This window comes from Acomys minous, assembly GCF_964271855.1.
Source record: "Acomys minous genome assembly, chromosome: 13".
Taxonomy (NCBI): domain Eukaryota; kingdom Metazoa; phylum Chordata; class Mammalia; order Rodentia; family Muridae; genus Acomys; species Acomys minous.
In genome coordinates this window covers 60,850,465-60,866,711 of record NC_140495.1, presented here as the reverse complement: position 1 = coordinate 60,866,711, position 16,247 = coordinate 60,850,465, and the positions used below count along the sequence as shown (strand labels likewise).

The 16,247-nt window shown below is 47.2% G+C and overlaps 1 protein-coding gene across 18 annotated transcripts in view; it reads left to right on the top strand.

Annotated features, from left to right (window-relative positions):
• TRERF1 (transcriptional regulating factor 1) overlaps positions 1-12,239 on the top strand; it is a 213,568-nt gene extending 201,329 nt beyond the window's left edge. For 16 of the 18 annotated variants that reach the window (XM_084752960.1, XM_084752961.1, XM_084752969.1 and 13 more), the window contains 3 exons: positions 2,360-2,563; positions 5,579-5,826; positions 9,236-12,239. In XM_084752960.1, coding sequence (XP_084609086.1) covers positions 2,360-2,563; positions 5,579-5,826; positions 9,236-9,557 — 774 coding nt within the window. In that variant the 3' untranslated portion in view covers positions 9,558-12,239. The remainder of the gene's footprint in view (positions 1-2,359; positions 2,564-5,578; positions 5,827-9,235) is intronic. The other 2 variants (XM_084752966.1, XM_084752964.1) reach the window with 1 other exon arrangement.
• Positions 12,240-16,247: the final 4,008 nt, after the last annotated feature.

Here is a 16,247-nt window from a genome sequence, read left to right as displayed (position 1 = left end):
AGTTCAAGGCCAGATTGGTCTACAGAGTGAGTTCTAGGCCAGCCAGGGTTAGGTATTGATGTGACTTTGTCTTAAAAATATAATAACACTAGAGAGAGGAAACCTGTGGTTTCTGGATTCAAGTTCCCCTATTGTCAGAAATCTTTACTCTTCTTGGAAATTTCTACTTCTGGATTCTAAGAATCAGAGGCTTGCAGGAAGCTGCACTGCTTAGGGGGACAAGCAGACTGGAGTTTGTGTGGGAAGGACCTGACAGAGGCAAATGGCCTGTCAGGGGATGACAGCTTTATGTACCTTCTATCTCCTAATTTGTAAACCAGGGTGACTGTTTACTGGCTGTTCCATGGTGTAATAAGTGTGCAAGCCTCTTGTGAATGGTTTTTTTTAAATCTGACTAAAAAGGAAATGCTGTATTAGAGAATTCCTGTTTACTGGTCCTCAGCCATTTCTGGACATGCAGGAGGCAGCCACCCTCACTCCACCCCAGGAAGACAGAGCACAGTCAAGAGTTGAGAGTTTCTTATGATGTGTGTCTGTGACCCATCACCTAAGACGCTGAGGCAGGAGGATTGTGACTTCAGAGCCAGTCTGGGCTACATAGTGAGACCTTGTCTGGGAAGCAGAAAGAGAAAGCAAGCATGCCAGTGGGGGCATGGTGGCGGGATGCACTTCCAAACCCAGCACTTGAGAGATGAGACGGGGAGGATCCGGCATCAAGGCCAGCCTTGGCTACAAAGCAAGTTCAAAGCCAGTCCGAGTTATACGAGACCCTTTATAAAGAGGAAAAACAAAAAGGTTGGTGAGATGGCTGGCTCATCAGTTAAAAACACTTACTGCTCTCGGGGAAGACCCAGGGTTGGTACCCAGAAACCACATGAAACAACTCATAACTGTAACTCCAGCTCCAGAGAGTCACATGCTCTCTGGCCTCCTTGGGCACTGGCATGCGCATGGTGCACATAAACTCATGCCGGCTCAAACACATACTCATAAATAAAATAAATACACCTCTATTTGAAAGTCAAATTAATCCCTGAATTATTTCCCAGCACACCCACACCACCCTGTTCAATAACTTGCTATTTCAAGTCTTATTTTATGTGTGTGAGTGTGTTGCCTGCATGTATGTATGTGCGCCATAGTCATGTCTTGTGCCCATGGAGTTCAGAAGAAAGCATCCGATCCCTTGGAACTGAAATGGTTGTGGGCCACCATGTAGGTGCTGGGAACTGAACCTGGGTCCTCTGCAAGAGCAGCAGGCACAGCCAGATGTGGTAGCACACACTTTTAATCCTAGCACTTGGGAGGCAGAGGCAGGAGGATCTTTGTGAGTTCGAGGCCAGCCTGGTCCACAAAGTGAGTACAGGACAGCCAAGGCTACACAGAGAAACCTTGTCTAGACTCCACCACCACCTAAAGATTTTTTGTTGTTGTTGTTGTTTTGAGACAGGGTTTCTCTGGGTCGCTTTGGCTATCCTGGACTCACTTTGTAGACCAGGAGCCACTGCACCTGGCTTAAAGGTTTTTTTCAAATATTTGTTTTATTATTTCATGTGTATGTGTTGTGGGCCTGAATGTATGTTATGAGTGTGTACCACATTCATCCAACTGCCTAGAGAAGTAACAAGAAGACACTATATGCCCTCAAACTAGAGTCACAGCCACCTACTGAGGGCGCTGAGAATCAAACACTGGTCATCTGAAGAACAGTATGCACTCTTACCTGCTGAGCCAGCTCTCCAACCTTTATTTTATTCTTTATTTCTGTGTATGTGGGCCTTTATAAGTGTATGCCACACGTGTGCAGTGCCCAGGGAAGCCGGAAGAAAGCATCAGATCCCCTACTGTCAACTCTGGCCTGCTAGACATGGGTGCTGGGAACCGGACTTAGGTGTCTGAAAGAACATCAAGTGCTCCTCACAGGCGAGCGAGCCATTGCTCTAGTCCTTCCACCTTCTTCTTTGAGGCAGGGTCTCTCAGTGAGACTGTAGCTTAACTTCTTGGCTAGACTGTCTGGCAGCAACCTATAGGGGTCCTGTTGTTTCTGCCTCCTGGCACTGCACACACCTAGCTTTTATCTGGGGACTGGGGACTGAGACTCAGGTCCTCATGCTTGTATACCAATCTCTGCCTTAGCATATTTTTCTATAAGGGATCATGGGAGAACCCAAAGTGCAGTAGGAAAAGTTCTTGACCCCAAGATCCTAAGTATCCAGAGACCAGTCCCTCGGACTCTGTCACCTACCATAGGACAAAAGTGACACAGCCCCAGTGTCCCATGACCTCATGGCTTGTGATTTCTGCCCACCATTAAAAGTACCTTTTGGGGATATCACCCTCTTGCTTTTATTAACAACAGACGAGTGAAGAGGAAGAAGAGGCCGAGGAAGAAGAAGAAGACCCAGAAGAAGATAGGAAATCCATAAAAGAAGAGGAGAGTGAAGTGCCCAAGTCACCAGAGCCACCGCCTGCCCCTGCCCTGGCTCCCACGGAGGGGCCGCCCATGCAGGCAGCTGGCCAGTCATCAGGCTCCTTCATCTGTGAAATGCCCAACTGTGGGGCTGTAAGTATCTGTGGTGTCCCCGGGTCTGGGAGACAATGAGAGTCCTGCAGCTGTGCCTAGTTCTGAGCACAATGGATGTCTGGCAGAGGGCACGCCATACAGCGAGCACTTTCTTACTCACTTGGCCAAGGCAGAGTGACTGTGTGTGTTCTCTGCCAAGCATAATGCTGCTTGCGGGGAACTTAGAAAAGGCCCCTAAAGCCAAGTGTGGTGACACCGGCTTGTTGTCCCAGCACTTGGGAGGCTGTAGCAAGGGAATTGAGATGTTGAACCAGTCTGAGGTATATAGTAAGACTTGATCACCAGGCAACAAGCCCCACCACCGCCATCACCACCACCACCGCCACGGCCACCACGGTCTTCAGGAAATGTGTGATAGACAGCTCTGCATGAGAGCAGGTCTCCAGGAAGTCCACTTGTCTACTGTACTGTTCCCCAGTACCCTGCAGGCCCCTCAGATTGTGTGTCACCAAAGACAGGCCACATTGACCTTTGTCAACATGCATTTAAAGTCACTAGAGGAGCCCACCAGGGTTCCCCTTTTTTAACACGGTGACTTGTCTGAACTGCCTCCAGATTTGTCTCTCTGGAGGGCTAACCTTTCCAGAGTCTATAAAGTATTCTAAATCTAATCTAGGTGTCACATTGGTGCCATCCGAGAAAGTTGTTTCAAAGCAATTAAAGTCTGTCTTTGCAGTCTGGTGGGGACTTAATCCCAGCACTTGGGCAGCAGAGGCAGATGGATTGCTGTGAGTTCAAGGTCAGCCTGGTCTACCAAGTCAGTGACAGCCAGTGCTACACAGAGAAACTCTATTTCACACACACACACACACACACACACACACACACACACCCTGATACACACACTTGTATAGACAAGTTCTGGAGCTGTCATCCTCTTCCCAGGGTGCATCACTGTCCTCCAGGTCATCTTTGCTAACACAGAGCACACTGAGTGCTGTTGTTGAGTCTGCTGTTTAAAGAAAGTCTTTAAACTGTTTATATCCCAGGCTGGGCAGGTGGGGCACACACCGTTAGTCCCAGCACTTAGGAGGCACAAGCAGGCTTCTCTGGTTCAAAGACAGCCAGGACTACATAGTGAGACCCTGTCTCAAAATAGACAAATAAGCAAAATGTTTATATACTAATATGGAAACTCATTTGAATTTTATTTAAGAAAAACAAGAGGCTTTACAAAAAATAAATAGAAGTGAGCTGGGCTCATGTCTTTAATCCCAGCACTCAGGAAGCAGAGGCAGACAGATCTCTGAGTTCAAGGCCAGCCTGGTCTACAGAGTAAGTTCCAGGACAGCCAGGGCTCTGTTACACAGAGAAACCCTGTCTCAAAAAAATAAATAAGTGGGGCTGGAGAGATGGCTCAGAGGTTAAGAGCACTGGCTGTTCTTCCAAAGGTCCTGAGTTCAATTCCCAGCAACCAAATGGTGGCTCACAACCATCTATAATGAGATTTGGTGCCCTCTTCTGGCAGACAGAACATTGTGTACATAATAAATAAGTAAATCTTTAAAAAATAATAATAATAAGTATGTACATTTTCCATGGACTTTTAGAGGACATGAGAAATGGCCTGCAGGCTGGGTCTCTAATGGCCTGGCCCCTTTATCCCACTGCTGCCTTCTTGCCTACATCAATTCTGAGTTGATTACGGTGTAACTGTAAATGACAATGTTTCTTGGTGAATTTGTTAAGAAATTGGATGCTTCTTCAGTTCATGGTTTTAGGGTACAGTAAATATTTGGTTTTTAGTTTTGGGGCTTGGGGGGGTTGCCCAACCAGCCATGCTCAGCAAGATAGACATTCTGAATGCCTTTTTAAAATCCCATCAAGAAAAGTATAATGGTTTATTCCATGCCCAGCAATAGAAGCTGGGCTCAGTAAATCAGAAATAGATTTGTCGTTCTGTAATACAATAAAAAGGACCCATGAACTGAACTAAGAGAGGCCACCTAAGCCCAGCGGGATGGAGTGAAGGGCTGTTGGTTTGGGGGGGAGGGCTGTGGATTATAGCCCCCTACTTCAGTGGCTCTGGACAAAGGGTAATTTGTTCCTACAAGAACATTTTTGCTAGGACTGGGAAGCTGGGGCGGGTGGAGACCACAGATGCGGCTAATACGCCTGCTGGTGCACAGCACAGTCCCCAGCTGTCCAGCCCCGAGTATCCATAGTGCTGAGGCGAAGAGGCTGGGCTCTGAGCCGGTACTTGGAAAAACTATCCAGGCACTGTGGCAGACACCTGCACTCCCAGCACTCTGAAGGTGAAGGCAGGGTGAAGAAATTGAGCTACACAGTGAGGTCAAGGCCAGCCTGGACCACAGATAAGACTCTCTCCGACTCAACAAAGCCATCAGTCGGCTTATTCCCGGCCCGGGCCTAGTGACACACACTTGTAAACTTCTAGCACCCGGGAGACAGAGGTGGGAGGGTTGCCTTATGTTTAAAACCAATCTGGTCTACGTAGTAAGTTCCGGGCCAGCCAGGCCTGCAGAGTGACACCCTGTCCCCAAAACTGTTAAAGTTTGGGGGCCTTAAAGTGGCTTCTGCCGTGCACTTGAATTGCAGGTGTAGCTCAGAGTCCCAGCATGTCCCTAGCCCGCATGAGGCCCATCCTGTATCCCCAGCACCGCAGAAAACAACAGGCTACTGCAGGAGCCTCGAACTCTCTCTCATTTCGCACATAGGGAATAATAAATAAATAAAGGAGGTATTTGAAAGCGCTGTGGCTTAATGGCCTCTGTTAGTTGCAACAGAGTTAGAAATTAGAGCTAGATGCTGGGTCTTTGAGACCATAGCTTTTCACTTGGTACTGAGCCACACTGCCTTCGGTTCAGGATATACCAGTGAGGGAAGGCTTATTGGCACAGAATCTGTGGTTGGGGTATCTGAGCTTTGCTTTCTGTGGCATACGCCCAGTGTTTGCTTGTATGAACTCTGTGCTGTTTCGTGTATCATGTGTTTTTACCACCGAGTAACTAACAACCCTAATTTCCTTTTCAGGACTGTAGATGTCATGTCACTCCCTTTCTTCCCCAGGTGTTCAGCTCCCGACAGGCACTGAATGGCCACGCCCGCATCCACGGCGGCACCAACCAGGTGACCAAGACCCGAGGTGCTGTGCCCTCTGGGAAGCAGAAGCCAGGTGGCACCCAGAGTGGGTACTGCTCAGTAAAGAGTTCACCATCTCACAGCACCACCAGTGGAGAGACAGACCCCACCACCATCTTCCCCTGCAAGGAGTGTGGCAAGTAGGTGCACTTGAACCAGGGGCCAAACTCAAGGTCAAAGTGAATGATTGTTCTGTGGCAGTTGTTTCTTCAACTAGGAGAAGACAAAAACGCAGGCTCTCGGGACCCCCCTTCATAACCATCCATGGGGTCTGTAGGGGGTTCTTCTCACTACCTCTTTTCATGCCTCTGCCCACAGCAGACATCACCAATCAATTGCCGCATTCTCTAACATCACATGAAGACAAGATATCCTATTTTATATATCATAATGACGCAAGCTGGTACAGCCAGTTGATTAGAGTCCATGCATGGGATAAAGCCTATTTTTCATCCCTGTCCCTTTAAATATAACTTAAAACAACAACAGCTAAGGGAGGAAGTGGGTGGGAACAGTAACAGCATACTGGGCTTTTACTCCATCACATTCTTAATGTGTGTGAGCTCACTCCTCACAGAGAAAAACTCCATCCAATTTGAGCTGTCTTCATGCTTATTTTTACAAATAAAGATATAAAGTCAGATGAAATGACTTGTCCTAAGTCACACGGCCAGGACAGCAGAGCTCATATTTAAACCTTGCCATGACTAGATGCGGTGCCTGGCTTCCCTAAGCTGCTCCAGCCTTCTGCTTTCTTCTGATCAGCAGCATTACAGTGAGCCTAACTAGTGGTGGTAAACATGGCCCCTTTGAAGGCTGCTGCTCAGCCTAGCCTCAAGGCCATAGCATGCCACACCTTTATAGCTGGGAGAGGCCTTGCTGAGTTTCTCTCTAGTCCCTAGTGTCTCAAACGTATAAAGAATGGAATCTGGAGCAATCCCTACCAGACAGCTCCGAAACTATCAGGAAAATGTCCCTAAGTCCATAAGAGAGGCCCTCGGGCACCTTTGCTTTCATGTTTGCACAGAATATATCAGGTGGACGGGAGAGGTGGCTTAGCAGCCAGGAGCACTGATCGCTCTTCCGGAGGACCCAGGTTTGCTTCCAGCACCCAAATGGTAGCTAACAACCATTCATAACTCTGATGTCAGGAGATCTGATGCCGTCTTTTAGCATCCACAAGTGCTGCACATGTGCGGTACACAGACTACATGCAGAACAATTGTGATATTATGTATAAAACCAGGCAACCCCATAGCATTCGCCGATGAGTGGGTGCTCCCTGCTCTTGCCGGAGACTGTTTTAAATGGCTGTTTTACACTCCCTGGTTCATTTCCTTTTTAGAATACAAGACAGCTCAGCAGACAGAGCACTGGCCACCAAGTCTAGATCTCACACGGTTGAGGGAGAGAAATGGTGTCAGAAAATTGCCTTTTATATCACGCCGTGGGCGTCACACACAACTAATTAACTAAAATCATAGAAAAGCCCTGCCACACAGGCACTTTAGAAAACAGAACCTGGGGCGTTGGAAAGTTAAGCTTTCGGCCACGCATGAAAGGTGACCTGAAATGGGTGAGCCTCGTGTTTAGACTTCAAAACCCTCAGGCTGCATGGAAGCACGGAAGAAGTAAGGCCCCAGATTAAGGCCGGGCATGGTGGCGCATGCCTTTAATCCCAGCACTCGGGAGGCAGAGGCAGGCGGATTGCTGTGAGTTTGAGGCCAGCCTGGTCTACAAAGGGAGTCCAGGACAGCCAAGGCTACAGAGCGACCCTGTCTCCAAAAACAAAACCATGGTCCCAGCTGTCTTTCAAAAGCATGCAATGAGCATTTTTCTTGTCTTGCCTTTATGTTACTTGAAACCTCTTTTGGCTTTATTTAGGGTGTGTGTCGCGCGCGCGCGCGCACACACACACACACACACACACACACACTTCCACATGCATGCCAGGACACACATGAGAGGCCAGGGAACATCTCTGTCGAGTCGGTCTCTCCCCCCACCTTTTGTTTTGTTTTGTTTTGGGGTTTTTTGTTTGTTTTGGTTTTTGGTTTTTTGAGACAGGGTTTCTCTGTGTAGCCTTGGCTGCCCTGCACTTGCTTTGTAGACCAGGCTGGCCTTGAACTCACAGTTATCCTCCTGCCTCTGCCTCCCGAGTGCTGGGATTAAAGGTGTGTGCTACCATGCCCAGCCCTCCCCCAACCTTTATGTGGCTCCTGGGAGTTGAATTCAAGGTGGTCAGGCTTTCTCTGTAAATGCCTTTACCACCTGAGCCTCTCACCTGCCCCTCAAGATCTTTCCCTGGCAGAAGTCCCAGTAAGACTTTATGAAAACCAGGAATGTTTTATGAGGTTTTCCAGCTAGGAGTAACATTGAAAAGTTCACAGATGGCCTCTTTGAGATGCACAATCATGGTCACTTTCAACGTGACCAGCTGGAATTCCTCACCCAGTGGAACTCCGGCTGGGGAGGGGATTGTTTGGTGGGTTGGTTGTCTGTTTGGTTGGTTATCTGGTTGCTTGGTTGCTTGGTTAGCTTGGGAGCGAGACTAAATTGTATTTATGCCATTCTTTCTCCATAAACACAGGTTAATATCTGGGCCAACTTTCCTAGAAATGGCCTAAATGGTAAATAGTGCAGCATGTGCAGGCCATGCTCTCTGACTCAACACCTCACTTTCCCGTCATCTCCCAAAAAACAGTAGAGAAAATCAACCAACAGACAGAGTTCTGTGCCAGTGCCTAGAATAACAAACAGACTGGACCCTTGGGCTAAAGAATCTGCCATCTTTTATCCCAGGGTTGCAGGCACGATTTTGGATCACATGATTCCTTTTCCTCGGAGAGAAGGGCTGGCCTTTCAAATAAGACAGTTAGCACTGAGCCTGGCCTGGGCTCAGTGCCAGACAGACACCTCCCCACTTGGATACAACAATCAATATGGCTCCAGACATTTCTGGAGGTTTTCTGGGAGAGTGCAGCCTCTCCTAGCCAAGGCCTGCTTTCATTCTAGAGGAAACTGTATGAAGTGATAACGATGGTGGCCAGGAGGGGTCTGCAGCAAAAAGGAGTGGTGGATGGGGCTTGGCAGCCCAGCTCAATGAAGGGTGAGGAAGAGTGAGAAAAAGGATGCGCCATGTGGGTGCAGGCAGATGCTTCAAGTACCGTGACTGGAAGAAGAGGGCCGGAGGCCACGGGGAGGGGCTGGGCTGTTTTAAGGTGAAACTGTCAGAGCTCATCAGCAGGATTTGGGATTCCGCAGTGCAGAGAGTGTGGGTAGTGTTGGGAAAGGGAGCACCCTGCTAGACTGCAGACAGACAGGCCTGCCTTGGAGAAGGTCTCCATTGGACACAACATCAGTGCTTTCCCGTCCCCCATCCCTCTTCCTCATAATGCTCAGAGAGATGACTGGTCCCCGAACCAGACTCATATCCTGCATCCCACACTCCCCACGCCCCCCCCTTCCTCAGTCCCTGCAGGAAATGGGCATCTTGATCTCCTAAAGTCCCCCGTGGGTCTCACAGGCTGTTCTCGCCCACCTCTCCAGGGTCTTCTTCAAGATCAAGAGCCGGAATGCGCACATGAAAACTCACCGGCAGCAAGAGGAGCAGCAGAGGCAGAAGGCTCAGAAGGCTGCTTTCGCAGCAGAGATGGCGGCCACCATTGAGAGGACTACGGGGCCGGTGGGGGCGCCTGAGCTGCTGCCCCTGGACCAACTGGGTCTGATGAAGCCGGTCAAGGATGTGGACATCCTGGACGACGATGTGGTCCAGCAGTTAGGTGTCATGGACGAGGCCGAGGTGGTGGGCACGGATCTTCTCTTGGATGACCAGGATTCTGTTTTGCTTCAGGGTGATGCAGAACTCTAAAGCACCCCTGTCCATCACCTAAAGACACAGAAACCAGGGCCTCCGCCTCCATCGTCAGGAGAACCAGGACTTCCTGCTCCTTCGGAGACCCTTTTAAACTACCTGTTTAAAAAGCGGTCCTTTGCTTCAGGTTAAGGGAGGGGGAAATCCAGTTCTTTCTCTTTTTACCTTCTTTTACATTGTTTTTGTTGGGGGCTGGGGGAGGGGAATAAAAAGTTGGCACAACTATCTTTAAAGAGGTGTCTCATCTGGGCTGTGTTCTCGTGAGGCCGTTTCCCCCACCCCGGGGTGAGCCTCACCTTTGTGTTGCTTTGCTTTCAGATGTCAGCCACCCTGGTTGCCTTTTGTCTCCAAACTTGGTGTGTGTGTGTGTGTGTGTGTGTGTGTGTGTGTGTGTGTGTGTGTGTGTGTGTAGGAAGTAGGTTACCCCATTCATGCTGGGACTTTAGGCCATGTTTCCCCACCAAGAATTATTTTTATTCTGTTCTGACCTGCCAGAAAGCTTTCTCTATCTCAGATCAAAAGAACCTGTTTTCCTTCCTTCCTTCCTTCCTTCCTTCCTTCCTTCCTTTTACTTTTTTTCCCCCAACATGGTTCATGGCCAGTGGAGTTCTGAAACTTACTTTGCACCACTCGAACATACTGTGAAACCTTTTTCACTCCGAGTTGCTCTAACTTGTGTGTGCCGGCCTAAGGTTTGCCTAGATGTTAGCTACAGACAGATAGGGTTTTCCTGACACGGAGGGATAGCAGATACAATGGAAACTGCTTTGAACCCCAACAAAAATGTGTTCAGATCCAAGTTCGCTACGATGCTTGCATTCAAACAATGAATGTATTCCTTCCAAGTCACTTACCAAAGCAATTCTGGACTTCGCTAAGCTACATGACTTCGCTCTGCCCCTCCAGACAGCAGAGGGTGCCATTTGTACTTGAAGGCAATAAACCTATACTCCTTCAAAACTGTCATTGCCAAGGCTTTTGTGCTCAGTTGGGCTCACACCCTGCCACTGTTAGTGCAAACTCAGACTGGAACCCTGCCCCTGGCGCAGAGGAGCGGCTCTCAGCCTCCCCGTCTGTGTTCACGGCCTGTGGCCTCCAGGCCAGGTGTCTTGAGGTCTTAACCTCCCCGGCTCTATGTCACGCTGGACCACATGCTGGGCCCATGACCGGCTTGGCATTAGCGAGCATCCTAGCAGAGGAGTGGGGCTGGACACCCTTCACGTTGGATTCTACAAAACCGTTTGGCACATAATCAGGGGGGCCAGGGCGCCATGGCCCAGCACAGCTCCCACTCAGGCAGTAGCTTCTGAGTCTCAGGAAGGCCACAGACAGAAGACGATTTACAAAGATTCTTTTCCTTTTCCGTCATTGCTCTTTAGAAATACCTAGAGGTCCTTTCTCGGTGGGGAGGGGGAGGGGCTATGTTTTCCTTGCTGTTGTTTCACAGGGCTGTTGTAGCCTGTGTATGATCTCAGAAGTGTTGCGTTAAAAAACCTGCCTGGGCCACCCTGCATGAGCTTCCTCTCAAAACCATTCCGGCTGCCTGCCACTCGTCAGCGGGCTGCGAGGCCCTGGCTGTCTTTAGGTCCGCTTAGCTACAGAAAAGAGCAAATGCCCAGAGCACCGCAGGAAACCCATGTCCTCATCCTGCCTGGGGATTTGCCCAGTTTGAAACCTTAAATATGAACCGACCTGCCACCACCAATATCCAATGCACAATTAGTTCTGATTTTTCATGCAGTATAGCATAAGGAATATTTTGGCTTGAAATAACCAAAGAACTCCTCCTTAATGAGACAGTTCAAATATCTGAGTTTGTATTTCCCAACTATCAAAGTTTAATTGACTTCCTATTAAAATATTGCACTTTTTTTTTCCGGAAATGATTCTACCTGCATGTGTGTGTTGTATCTTAGCTGCTCCCCACCCCAGACCCCAAAGAACTTTTCTTCCTAATGGTTAATGTCTTCACGTGGCTCCCACTGACTCGATGGTTTTTCAGTAATGAATTTAGACTCCCTTTGAGAAAGCCTGTATATAAAAAGTTAACAGATATATTTTATGGAAAAACCCATCTTATTTTCAAATATATTTAACTGCTGTTATATTTTATTAGAGGAAGGTTGTAAATATTTTCTAGGAGTTCTATTGTAAAATAAAGTATTTTTGAAAAAAATTAATGTAATAAAAAGGAAACCATTTTTAAATAGTGGTTGTGACTGCGTCCTGCTCTGCTTTTGTTCTGTTGTGTTCTTAGCCAGTGATTTGCATGCCTTTATAGTAGGATGGAATTCAGGTTTGCACTATTCTAAGCTAGCATCATAATTTCTAATGTGCTTAACTGTCTGTTTCCAGAATGCAGCTCCCTCTGCACAGCACACTGCTGTGCATAGTCTACTCATGTTTTTCTTTTGTAATGAGTGTATTTTTAATAAGGATTTTATGTAACATTTTGGCAAAAAAAAAATAAGAAAAGAATAAAGAAAAAGAGGACAGTATTTTCTAATGAATTTTATAATAACATTTTGCTAAAAATGTTTCTTCCTAGGTCAGTTTTTGTTAAGGTAAATCAAAAGTCGTATTTTCCAGGGGTTTAAAAAAAAGGTTTGAAGCTGGAAAGCAAAGTTCTATTTAAACATCATATGTAATAAATGAATAAAGATGTTTTATAGACCTGTCCTTTAAAGGTGCATTCCTTAAATTAAGATAATGGTGGGGTGGTGGGGGTGGGGGTGGGGGAGGGCTGGGGAATCCTAGGCTGTCTCCTGTCCTGAATGTTAAGCGTTGTGCTGTTTTGGTTTTGGGTTTGTGTTGTTGTTGTTGTTGTTGTTGTTGTTGTTGTTGTTGTTGTTGTTGTTTTGTGTTTTGAATGATCACAAGACTTTTGCAGAAGAGAACAAGAGACCACTAAAGACATTCCGGTCACCCAGCCGTCTGAGAAGCTGGCTGTTCCGAGTTGGCCATCATCCAGTAGAAGGGTAAGCAAGCACAGTCAGATCTGTTTGTGAAAACCTGACCAGGTGTTGCAGCTGCTGCCCTCAAATAACTACTTCTCTCTCTCTCTCTCTCTTTTTTTTTTTTTTTTTTAGGATTTTATTTATTTATTACATATACAATGTTTTGCCTGCATGTATGCCTGCAGGCCAGAAGAGGGCACCAGATCTCATTATAGATGGTTGAGATCCACCATGTGGTTGCTGGGAATTGAACTCAGGACCTTTGGAAAAGCGGCCAGTGCTCTTAACCTCTGAGCGATCTCTCCAGCCCAACTGCTTCTCTTTTTGAGTCTCATATCTATCGTATTTCACCCATGAAAGGTTCCTGGCTGCATGGTCAGTGCTTACTCCGCCATCTTTCCTGTCCAGTGGCTTCTGTGGACAGTGGGTTTAGTTAGGTCTTCTGTCAGACACTACTCTTACTGCAGGGGAAACCAGGACTTCCATCTTATCCTCAGGTGGTAAATGAGCCCCTTGAAGATGTGGCATTCTCCACACTGTGCCACCCAAGAAGTCTTTAACTTGGGAAGCAGAAGCAGACAGATCTGAGAGTTCAAGGCCAGCATGGTCTAAATATCAAATTCTAGGCCAGCCAGGGCTACATAGTGTGATTGTCCACCCCTCACCCCAAAGAAAAGAAATCTTCCTGGTAGTCTTCACCAATAGCTGCATTTACCCTGATTTATTTGCAGTTTAATATGAATTTCCAAATTTTATATGCATTTACTTTTTAGTAGTCAGCAATAAACTTGAGAAGAAATTTGAAATGTATTTTATACAGAGGCTTTCTCATTCAATGCCTTGATCTTCTAAGCCCCGTTTTAGATTGTAATCCTTCTTTTAGATCATCCTATATCAAAATAGCTGGTCTAGATGTAGTACACACATAGCCAGGGTTGTAAACTGAGTCAGCTTTTAGGGGCCCAGTTCCACTGTTGCCCTCAGTCAGTCAGCCAGTCAGCCCTTCATTTACTCAGTCAGTTCTCCATGACCTGTACTAGACACTTTCAATCCTGTAATTTATGTATGTAAAGATGGGCCAGGTATGGTGGCACACGCCTTTAATCCCAGCACTCAGGAGGCAGGCAGGTGGATCTCTGTGAGTTTGAGGCCAGCCTGGTCTACAAAGAGAGTCCAGACCAACCAAGGCTACACAGAGAAACCCTGTCTAAACAAACAAACAAAGTATGTAAAGATGGCTGTACCAATTGCTTTGCTCGGAAGAACTGAATACTGAGCAAAAGTGGGGGGGGGGGGAAGCTGGTCCACTTCACCATCCAAAGAGCAAAGCTTAGACTTTATTAGTTCCAAGAACTCCCACATAAAGCTTCTGGGGTCTTTAAAGCCAGTATTCTGTAGTCATCTGTAGAGGCTCTCTATTCTCCCAGGTATGTGCTGTGTAAGAAAGAGCATTCATTCTGTTGAGAATTAAAGTTGAATTCCAAATTCCACAGGTCAGTCCTGGTTCAGCCAGTCAGCTGCGGTGTATGTTCTGTAGTGGACGTAAACGTGTGTTTTGTTTTGATCCCAAGTGTGAGATATGTAATGGATGTAAACATGTTTTTGTTTTGATCCCAAGTGTGGGATGGGGACCAGACTTGTGAGAGAACAGGTGATGTTTATCCACTAGAAGACACACCACCTCATGCGGAGGCACAGTCTTTGCCAGCTGAAACACATCTTAGTACAGACTCTGAGAGGAGATAAACATGAGCCCAAAACAGGAGGTGGGACTTTTGGGGTCTTGGTATTGTTTGGCTGTTCATGGCTCCTCTTCTAGATGCTCCTAAGGAGACTGCTCCAGAGAACGCCTCAGGGCTTCAGGTTCCAGCTGCGGTTGCAGGTTCCAGCAGCAACTTTGGTTGAATCGAGTTGGTCTGCTGAAATCCTGCAACTCTGCCAGGGGAATCGCTCCCAGAACTGAATCCCAAAAGGTCGGCTTCTCCTGTTCCCATTAACCTCTTTTCTCGCCTATCTGGGGTAGGTGGGCTGGAAGGGAGGTGTAAGCATTAAAGAACCCCAAATAAAGTAGGGTTGGAAAAGGCCGAAGCCTACAGTGTTTTGGGAGAGTGGATGGATTTTTAATCAAGGCATGATCCAGAAGGCATTTTAAGAAACTGAACATCCCTAAGGGAAGCGGAAGTGATTGGTGGACCACAGATATCTCTACATAAAAGAACTGTAAAAGAATATCCGGGAAAAATATAATTAGTAACCCTTAACAACAGCGACAACAGAAAAGCTCTAGAAGGGTAGATCACTTCCTTTGTGCAAGAGAGGCAAAGTCAGGCATGATAGTGCTTGCCTATGAGCCCAGTGCCTGGGAGGTGGAAGCACTAGGGTCAGAAGTTCAAGACCAACCTTGTCCACATAGCAAGTTCTAGGCCACCTGAGCTACAGAAGACTGTCTCAAAAGAGATGGTAAGATGGCTCAGCAGACTGAGCGGGGCCAGGCCTAGCACTCTGAGTTCGGTTCCTGGATCCTACAAAGTGGGAGGCGAGAACCAGCTTTAGAGTTACACCCTGATCTCCATGTGACATCCAAGAGACAAACACACACATCACACATGCATGCATACATACATACATACATACATACATACATACATATATACATACATACATGAAGAGAATGAATCTTTCTAAAAGGGCTCTCTTTAACACAGAGCAATTGAGCCAGGTGTGGTGGCACATGCCTGTGATCTGAGCACTCAGGGAGGCAGAGGCAGGCAGATCTCTGTGATTTTGAAGCCAGCCTGGTCTCCAGAGTCCAGGACAACCAGGGCCATATTGAGAAGCCCTGTCTCAAACAAACAAACAAACAAACAAGAACAATTGGTACAATCAAAATAGGATTTAACCTGTTTTCTGAGCCTAACGCAAGGTGCCCTTGCAGGAGCTAACTAGAACAGCTCCTCTCAGTCGGGGCTGTAGGAAAGGGAGCTGTGATAACTGCCTAGCTTCCCAGCACTGCTCCAGGATTCCTGTACACTCCTAGAGTTTCCAGGCTCACCTGCTGCCTGTGGCCTAAAACCAATCAGCGAAGATGGGATTGAATCTTTTTTTTTTTTTTTGAGATTTATTTATTTATTATATATATAGTGCTGTGCCTGCATGTACACCCACACACCAAAAGAGGGCATCAGATTACATTATAGATGGTTATGAGCCACCATGTGGTTGCTGGGAATTGAACTCAGGACCTCTGGAAGGACAGACAGTGTTCTTAATCTCTCCAGCCCAGGAATTGAATCTTTAAAACTGCGTTTCATTCAGAGAGCTGTCAAGTGGAAGAGACTCTGGACAAACAGCATTAAAAAAAAAAAAAAAACCTTAAGTCTCGTCTCAAGAGAACAAAGGCAGGCAGGCAGGCAGTCAGAGGTCAGCCTCCCCACTCAGGGCAGTGACCAGCCAGAGCCCCAAGACTTGAGGTGTCTACGCCTCTCTCATTATCACCCGTGCACCCCTCCCTCATTCCATGGATCTTTGGCCCAAACGCTTCTTGAAAATCTGAAGATAGAGGCCACCAAGATGACTCAAAGGAAAAGGTGCTTGCTGCCAAGCCCAAAGATCTGAGTTCAAGTCCCTAGGATCCACATGGTAGAAGGAGAGAACCACTCGCCAAAAGTTTTCTGTCCTCTGACTTTCCCACATATTCATAAATAAATAAAATATGTTGGAGGGAACATAA